The sequence below is a fragment of the Myripristis murdjan genome, chromosome 5, assembly GCF_902150065.1.
Source record: "Myripristis murdjan chromosome 5, fMyrMur1.1, whole genome shotgun sequence".
NCBI lineage: Eukaryota > Metazoa > Chordata > Actinopteri > Holocentriformes > Holocentridae > Myripristis > Myripristis murdjan.
In genome coordinates, this window is record NC_043984.1 from 12,538,877 (window position 1) to 12,548,680 (window position 9,804).

Genomic DNA, 9,804 nt, shown 5'->3' on the forward strand with positions numbered 1-9,804 from the left:
TATATATAAAAACATGTTCATGGATGTTTAAGGTGCATTTAGATGGATATGGTGCATGTGTGTGATGCTGTTTTGATCTCCTGTGTTCATTATTTGTTGCCTGAACTAAGCAACCTTTCTCTTTCCCTGTGCCTCATGATTGCCTTTCCTAACCTGCCCGCCTGCCACTGCCTCCTGTCAGCCATCCATTGCCACGACTCCCTCGTCTGTCCACCACATCTTGCCAAGTCTGGCTACAGCCACTCTCCATCCTCTCTCTGCCTTTCCTTGCCATTTCCATGTCACCTCCCTCCAATACTCCTTCCCTCAACAAGCTTTTACTCCGTGTCCTGATGTTGGAGTCCAGAATCTGGGTCCGCCTTGTGACAGAAACTCCACTACCAATGCCTTGCATTTGGCATTTTTCGTGCTGAAAAACTGTAACTATTGTAACTTTTGCATGGAGTGCTCAGGGCGCCGTGTGGACCGGTTTGTCATTCGGTCCAGTGAACGCGGAGTTGGCTGCAATGGAAATCAGTGCAGACAGAGCAATGCTTAAGTTCTACCCGCAACAACACTTGGCTCTGTTATGACAGCGACTGACAAAAACCCTTCTTGTATTTCACAATACAAAAAAGATGCAACATGCAGCCACTGACACAGAAGCTATCCTGACAGGTGATTTATGACCTATGACCTGTGACGGGTAAATCGCATTTGCACATTAGCTGTGACATGATCATCTCAAAGCGAGGCAAGAGTGCAAAGAGTCTCCATCACCGTTCATCCATGTTGACAGTGACCCTGAAGTTTATCTGCTTACTTATTGTCACATCAGTAAAATGTACGCTGCCACGCCCCTAAAAAGCATGTGACTAAAAGAACAGTGCATGAACCGTTTGCATACAAGGAGAGAGGAAGAGGTTATCAGACTTCTACGTCATGGTCTTATTTGTAGGCTAATTAAGCCTAAGTATAAACCGCAATGTCATTTATCGATGCTAAAATCCTACATGCAGGACCTTTAGCACGTGTTCATGCTTTGAATGCACAGAGAAGTGGAGAAACTGCTGCTTTTGCTTGTCAGTGTGACTGTAACCCCTGTATGGTTCACGGTCAGACGTAGCTGCTGCTGCTGCTCAACCCCAAAAGAAGAATCTGAAGAATTCTATACGGTGAGGTGATGTCTGCAACAGTTAGTGCTGTGAAAGAGAGAAAATCAGTCACTGACAGTGGAAAGTATCTGCAGAATGAGAAAACTCACCAGAATGCTCAGGTAATCTAACCGACATAATGGTCTCAGGTTCATACATACACGGTTTCTCCCTAGTCAACTTAATGGCCATAATATGAGTGGCTAAATGGAAAATCTAAACATTTTATTTTGTTGTTTACTGAGATTTCTGTAAACAGGTGGTAAACAGGCATAAGACTTGATTTTTTCACCAACCAGAGACAGAAAGAGGGACGACGTGAGAGAACAGAGGTCGTTAAGCATTCCAGATGCCCCTATCCTCTGTATATGTATAATTCTTTTTAAATGAGTTTAGGTGTTAAATGAACCTCTGTTGGAGCTAAATTAAATTCCACAGCTATCATTAGAAAGGTTTTATTAAATAGCCTTGTGTTGGGAAATTGGTTCCAAGAGCTTCTTGGCCAGATAAAGGCAGAAATATTTATACTTTTGTACAAGATGTGCTCATTTTGACCTCAGGGGTTCTGCGGGGCAACAAAATGTTCCATTAATTCTTTTTGAAAGTAGGCTGCCATTGAGAATCACCATTCTCCCTAACCTCTGATGATTTATAAAACATGCAGCACTACATCTCAGTTCTGTTTCAACTAGGCGCACTGATCTTGAATTATTAACACAATGATGTATGCCATTCAGGAATTAATAGGCATTTACTCCATCCTCGAACCCCCTGCAAACTTCTCACTTCCATTATACAATAATCCTTAATTGTAAATCATTAATTGTAAAGATAAGCTGAAGATACTGGGCTAGAAATAGAGTTTGTTTGTTTAGACAGCAATTAATTGAAAATGGTGAGAAATGTTTTTGGTCTAGTTTGGGTTCAAGAGAAAGTTGTGGAGGAAAACCCACACATCACAACAGCTTTTCCCATGTCTCTCAGATGAAAAGCTGCACAGCTGCTAAGATAACGCATGTATGATGCAACAACTGACAAATACTCAAAATGACTATTCATCCACTCTCGTCATAAGACAGACGTTTGTTCTACCCAGTGTTAAAGATGCACTATGTAAAATAACATTGATGTGAGGACCATTTAGACTGAAAGAGTCTGGTGCCAATGTTAAAATGCAGAGAAAGACGTAATCACCTTTCACTGAAACCAGGAGTCAGGTCATTGGTTTACTTATTGTCGGCAAGCAAACTGCTCCAGACGGCTCAGTTTCCCACAATGCCATGGGGATCAGCGGTCAGGGTAGACAATTAACCTCATTTACATATTCTAAAATTTTCATGACAGACAGCAATTCCAGTGAGAAAAAAAGAACAGATGCATGAAACATGTCAGTTGTCCCTAGCTGGTTGATGGAAATATGCCAATTTCCAAAAGTTAAAGTGTGTGTGTGTAAATGTGGATGTGTGAGCATCATGCAAATGTATGAGCGCATGCGTTATGCATGAAACAGTGTGAAGAAACTGACGCGATGCAGTGAAAAAGGGAGTGAGTTTGTGCGGCCTCTCTCAGCCCCTCCCTTCATGGGCAGTTTGCTCAGTTTCAACAACCAGGCATCAGAGTTTCTGTGGATCCAAAGCAGCACACCTCTGACCTCGCTTTTTCTGCCTTTGGCCCCTAGGCCCAGTCCACTTTTTCTAATAGAGATGTTGAACAGAAAACACAGAGGAGAGCGAGCTAAAAGTCTCTCTGAAGGAAGAAGCAGATTATATATAGCCACTGATTAAGGCAGAGACGGGAACATGACCTACATGCATAACAACATTTTCTCTCACTTTCTGCTACAGAGCGAGCGTTCGTCCAGGACCAGGACTCTACAACTGGGAGAATCACTCTAATTATAACACCCGAGTCAGATTTCACTGCACACCTCATTAATATTTCTTTCATTATTGGGTTAATAATGTTTTTTTTACCGGCGTGGGAGACTTGGGAGAGCCAGTGGCGTACGAGTGAGTGAACCCTTGCTGTCAGTGCGCACATCATGCAGGTAAAAATGACTATTCCCATCTATTGTGCCAGCATCGTGTATCAGATTACATTTGAAACAGATAACTCCCTATCATACACGCGGCCCATGTTCTCAAAATAGCTGTCCCCCTGAGAGACTGAGGGGGGTGAAGAAGAAGGGGAGGGAGGGAGGAAGAAGGGAGAGCAAGATAGCTAGAGAGAGAGGGGAAGAAAGGGCTTTCTCCTTCCTCATCAATCTTTTGGATCCTGTCCCGCTGCTGCCAATGACCGGGTATCCGGCTGGCTCCGACAGCGACAGCGGCATGCAGCCGCGGGGAACAGCCCTCGCTGAGATTCAATCCAGATCCTTTTATCAGCCACCTGAGGTTGATTTAACACCCCTGTTCCTGGACAGTGAAAGCACATGATTATACAGCCAGTCAGTCCCTTTCCCCCTCATCTCCCTCCCCGGGCCCTCGGCTCCAGCCCATTACCCACCTTGCTGCGCTGTGCTGTCTGGGCTCACGCAGACACAGAGGGGACGCGGTGAGCCAGGTCAGCGAGGCATGACAAGATCAAAGGCAACGTATGTGTGTGCATGTGTGTGTGTAGGTGTGTGTGTGTGTGTGTGTGAGTCCGATTCGATGTGTTAAAGTGTGTGTGTGTCAGACAAGATGTCAAATTAAGTTTACACATGGTTCTGTTCACAAGCATGACATTATTTTTATTTTTGTACGCTGCTGAGCTAATCAAGAAAAATTCACCTTTTTCAACATTAATAACCTGTTACAGTCATTTTTGTTTCTATTTGTGTGTTAAATACTCCCTACCCTAACCCGATTAATGCAATGAATACTGTAGGAATACTGCCGATTGCCTTGTTTACATTAGGATGCCCAATGAAATTCGGAGGCCTGCTGTGATTTGGAAATTGAAACTGACGTTGATTTAGAAACCAGTATTATGCTTTTTGATTAGCCTTGCTGTATGCTACAGAGGCATAGACTGGTCTATGGCATGTTCTGCATCCCTGCTTCATCAGGCTGGCCCAGTCAAGCAGGGATGAGGTGGAAACTTAATGAGGCAGGGATGCAATTTACAACAAATCTATTATCCTATGGATTATTGGCTGTAAATCGCTTCACTTCTTTGCATCGTGACGGTATTTACTGCAATTAACTGTGTGGTTGTAGCGCACACACACACACACACACACACACACACACACACACACACACACAGCTCCATCGAAAACAAATGCACATTGGGACTCATAATTAAGAGAGATAAACTGGAGAAAAATACCTAAGGGAGCTCAGTTAGAGGTAAAAGGACTGAAAAAAGCAAAGGAACATAATATATGTTCATTTTTAAAAAGAATTTGCTGTTAAAATATCCTGTCACTGTGATGAAGTTAGACTTGCTCCCCCTCCCCGCTGTTTTCTGTGCTAATTGACACGATGCAGTAGGAGGATGGTGACCTCATCACCTGAGCATATGTCCCTTCAGCAGGTGAGGAGAGTGACAGGCGGCCAGCAGGGAACACGGCTGCTTCAGGTCCACTTGTAAATATCTGCCATTATGCACAGATTAGCCCTCTTTACTGTGAATTAGAGAACCTGGGGGCATGGGGGAGACCACTTACCAGCATTTCTAGTTGAAGAACTATCTTTTTTTCACTTATGTGCTGTTTTTCTGTTTGTGTGGGTTGAAGTGCTACTGTACAAACAAAACAAACACTGCACCACACTTCCTCGTATTTTTTTACTTGCTCATTCTAACTAGGCAAATCAAACTCAGGGTTTATTTTTAGGATGGTACATAGAAATCTTAGATTGATTATTAAAAGTGGTAAATGCCCATATTGTACTGCACCATAGCAGTTAATTATTGGATTCTCACATTGAGAACTCCGGCTTTGCCCTTGTTTAAGGGCATTTGCACCCAGGAAATCAAAATGGCTGTGGCTGTTTCTATATGCAAAGCATATAGTATTGAAAAAAAATGTTCTTCAAGGTTGCATGCAGTCTTGAAATGAGGTCTGCTGCAGAACTGGTTTTGAATTTATATATTCAAACACTGGATCTGCTACTTTTCAACAATCTGAAGTCCCACAGCTGCTATGGGTACACAGAGCTGATAAACACTGGGATTGTTTTGTATGGGGGGGGAAACATGTTGAATTTAAACACTTCAACACCACTGAGTGAGCCGTGAACATTTATCGTCATGGCTGCCCTGACTGCAAATTACTGTCCTTGGTTAGTGATGAGGATCACTATTGTTAGAGCTGTAGACAGACACTCAGTGGTGCTGCCTATTGTGAGCTGGGCATAATGGCTCCACACTAAAACTCATTGTTTAGGGCTTCAATTTCCATAACGCTTTCACCTTGGCATTTCCATTCTGTGATAAAAAAAAAAAAGCAAAAACTTTCAGACAATGACCTGTGAATCAAATAGCAGGTAACTTCAGCAAGCATTTTCAGCTCTTCCATGCAAGACAGATTAATTGTGTTGCTGGGCTAAGAAAAAAAAAATTAAAAAAATCAAAAATAAACCCCTAACAAAAAAAAAAAAAAAAAAAAAAAAAAAAAAAAAAAATCAATACATTAAACCCTACAAATATAAATGTCACTGAGTTTCCCCATTGGCTGTTGTTCTTATGTCAGCACATACAGCATCGATACAAAATATTTCCTGGATTACTCGATACACACTTCAAAACTTCAAACAGTGACTTTTTAAATAATTAACGGCAGTAATTAACCAACTGGGCTTAACTAATTAACTGGGTTTGGACATGTTGGCGATTAACTTCCACACTTTACTGAAGCAGACGTCCAAACCTTGGTAATTATTTCATCTAAAAAATAAATCGGCACTATTTAATAGTGCAAATAAGAGTTTTGAAAACTGCTGTCCAATGCAGCCGCTCTTCACAGACCTGAGGTCAAAACGGCGGCTTTTTAAAAGCAGTTGTGGTCAATCAATATACAACTGTAGGTTTTGACCCAGTATTTTGTTTTTTGTTTTGTTTTTTTCAGCTCATGGTGCTGAGAACTGAAGCAAAGTTCAGTGTCCGTCATAAAAACTTTGAAAGAATCCAGTCCTCTATAAATGATGTTGTTAAACCTGTCTCTCCTCAACAGGCAACTGCTGAGCTACTTTGTGAAATATACTGAGGAAAAAAGCCTCAAGGTCACGTCATTAGCTGTCTGGAGTAGTATGGGTCAGGTTAGGCGCGTTGTGACAGCCCACACATTTTCATGTCCAGCATCTTTAGTCTTTGAGGAAGTCATTCTGAATAATGAGTAGGCCTACTGCATGCATACTGACAACAGACAGCATAGAGGAACAAAACCATATTAAATGCAGCACTCATTTGGAAAAAAAAGTAAAAGTTTTCACACCCACCAAAAGTCTTTCTGAAATGACTTTTCACTTGACAATAACATTCACAGCTTTGGCAAATTTGTACATCCACATGGGAGTTCCTAATTACTCACCAAATTTCATTGTCCCAGCTGGCCACAGTGGTAACCACTTGCCTTCATCTAGCTTACACTACATCTTAAAATCATATTCCTATTTCCCAAATAAACTCGTAGAGCCACCAAGATTTTATTGCTTACTGCCATCTTTTTTCAAAAAAAGCAACATTGTTTTACATTTACCTAAAAGGAAAGCTGTGTGGAAATCACTGAATGCCAGTGGTAAATATACATTGTAGGAGCAGCTGTGTGGAAAGCTCATGAGTCATGCTCGCGTGACAGACAAAAATCAAAATGTACCAAAGTAACTTTTAAGACCACATATACTAAGGAACTACTATTCTCTCATTGTGTCTTCAAGTAGGATGGAGAAATGTACTTCCCTCAGGTAAACTTTAGGAAGATTTTCAAGGACACTATGGCATAAATGCATTCAACTGCATTTATGCTTGCATTGCAGCAAGTTAGTGACTTGTTTGAGAGGTTAAGCGGCAGAGCACAATCATATAAAAGGTGATGCAGAATCCCTCATGGGACACTTCAGCTCCCGGCATGCAATGGAGATATCTGACTTTAAAATGCAGTTTAATAAATTCCTCAGACGGCATTTTTAGCACCTAAACCACAAATTCAGTGCCAATTAGCAGAGGTGAAACCTGCCAGAAACACAGCACAAAAAAAAATCGAGTTATATCACTGAACTGCTTCTCATTAAGAGGTGTTAAGGGGTCATGTCATTGAAATGTTACATAAGCCAGAAGCGCAAATAAGTTTTATTAGTTGACAGCTTGAACCAGTGTGGGGTGAGGTTAGGATTTGGCAACTAAAGCAACTAGTTAGTGAGGTTAGTTAGGTTTAGGCATGGGCTAAAATGGTAATTGTAAAGCCAAAATGAATGTGTTTTGGCCATCATTTTCTTACAGGGGTAGAAATGAAATGTGGAACTTTGGATCTAAAGGCAAAATAAATGTACTAAAATTAGTTCAGTCCACAGCAATCACGTCTTTAGTGCAACATACCAAAGGTTTGTTGCATCAGGGTATCTTTTTAGTACCCAGATGCAATAATTTCATTATATTAGCTCTGCCCCGGCAAATGCTCAACAATTCTATCCTTATTTGGCCAGCTCTAAATGAGGCAAACAAAGAATGCCATGTTTGTGCTGGTAGATAAATGCTACAGTACCATCATTACTCACACTGGCAGCCTCAAATAAGCCGTAGTGTACTGAAGTATGGGGGCAGGCTGTCTTAATGCTCGTTTGAAATTCAAAGTGGTTTTCATAAATTATTCCATTTATATAAAAATCCATGAGAAAATACACCTAGTGCATCCATTACAATTGTGAGCTTCGCAAACAATGGTTTTAGTTATACAACAAATACAAATATAGCACAGTTAGAGAGGAGGAGGGATAGCGAGAGAGAGAGAGAGAGAGAGAGATACAGGAGGGAGGAAGGAGAGATAGGGAAAGAGACATACAGTGAGGTGCTTACAAAGTGTGTGTATGCATTTAATTGTGTGTGTGTGTGTGTGTGTGTGTACACATACAGTATGCATGCATATGTGTATTCACTCACCCCAGTGTAGTCATCGTGACGATGGTGTACCAGAAGGAGGCTGGGATGCTGGTGAACTTGCTGGAGCTGGAGCCCTTCTCAGCGTAGAACATGACTGTAGCGAAGATGATGATGGCCATGGTGAGGGAGAAGAGGAGGAAGCCCAGCTCGGAGGCACAACTCTTCAGCGTATAACCCAGGATCCGCAGGCCCTGCGAGTGGCGGGAGAACTTGAAGATACGAAACACTCGGAACACGCGAAGCGTCACGAAGGCCCCGCTCACGTCCTCGTTGTTGGTCATCACCAAGCCAATGTAGTAGGGTAAGATGGCCACCACGTCGATGATGCTCATCACCGAGCGCATGAAACGGTACCGGCTAGGCGCAGCGAACAAACGCATCAGGTACTCCACAGTGAATATCATGACGCAGGCCGTGTCCATGCAGAAGAACGCCACCGTGTAGCGCTCCCCACATGGCATGTCTTTCTGATTGGCAGTGGCGCCGCAGGGCACTGTCTCCACCACGTTGGTGATGACTGAGATGGCAATGAAGAAACCGGTGACGTAGTAGAAGACCAGGGCCATGGTGGAGGTGTGGGGGTTCTCAAAGGCCCGCCACATGGTCTCCCTGAAGTTCATGTTGGGCAGCCTCATGTCCTTGTTCTCTTCCTGGTCATCCTGGAGCCGTTCTAAGTTCTCCCTCTTCCGGTCCTTGTACTCTTCATAGCAGCAGTCACCAATGATCTCAGGGATGATGCCGAAGAAGGCCAGCTCCTCATCGTAGGCTGAGATGCACTCATAGCGAGGGTAGTGTAGCTTCCCCGTCCGGTAGAAGTTGAGGATGCTTCGGAAGGCATCAGGGTCCCGATCGAAGAAGTACTCCTTGGTTTCCTCATTGTAAAAGAACTCTTTCTCCGAGCTGCCCAGCAGGGTGTCTGGGTAACGGTCCAGAGTGGTTCTCCAGGTCTGAAATCGACGGCCGCTGACGTTGAGGATGATCAGCTCGTCTTGTCTCTTACTGTGGTCTCTCGGGGCAACAGGCATGGGGCAGTTGGCTACAGGCATCCAGCCAATTGCTGCTGCCCTGGCAAAGGGGAGCCATGCAGCTACTCCCGCCGCCATGGTTAAGCAGAGTCTTGGCAGTGCTCTTCCTCACCTTCAGACTCCTCTTTCCTCGAAATCAACTGGCATCTAAAGCATACAAGACAACAAAAAAGACAGAAAATACAGTAAACCTGTTGATAAGAAAATGTAAGCAGCAATCTCAAGTCATGCACAGAAGATCCACCAGACCATCCAAGGTGAAACATCAGGGCACAGTGGGCTTGGCAGCATGCCGGATCTAATCTGGTATTCTTTTAACAACAGAGCCGAAACCTCTGCTATTAAGACAAAGTATACCTCTCTCTCTCTCTCCCCATTAACATTTCCTGTCAAGTCAAGTTTATTTTTTTTATAGCCATTTATCACAAGCATACCATATCATGCAGGTCATATACCATTCTACATCACATTATATAATACATAGTGTATTTATCATAAAATATTTTGTCATATACCAGTGCACATTATATTACATATACCATCTAATACATGGCATATTCCATGGC

At 42.9% G+C, this 9,804-nt stretch overlaps 1 protein-coding gene across 1 annotated transcript in view; it reads right to left on the reverse strand.

The window, feature by feature from the left end:
- LOC115359562 (potassium voltage-gated channel subfamily D member 3-like) overlaps positions 1 to 9,316 on the reverse strand; it is a 79,704-nt gene extending 70,388 nt beyond the window's left edge. The window contains exon 1 of the mRNA XM_030052106.1: positions 8,214 to 9,316. Within this exon, the coding sequence (XP_029907966.1) occupies positions 8,214 to 9,316 (1,103 nt within the window). The remainder of the gene's footprint in view (positions 1 to 8,213) is intronic.
- Positions 9,317 to 9,804: the final 488 nt, after the last annotated feature.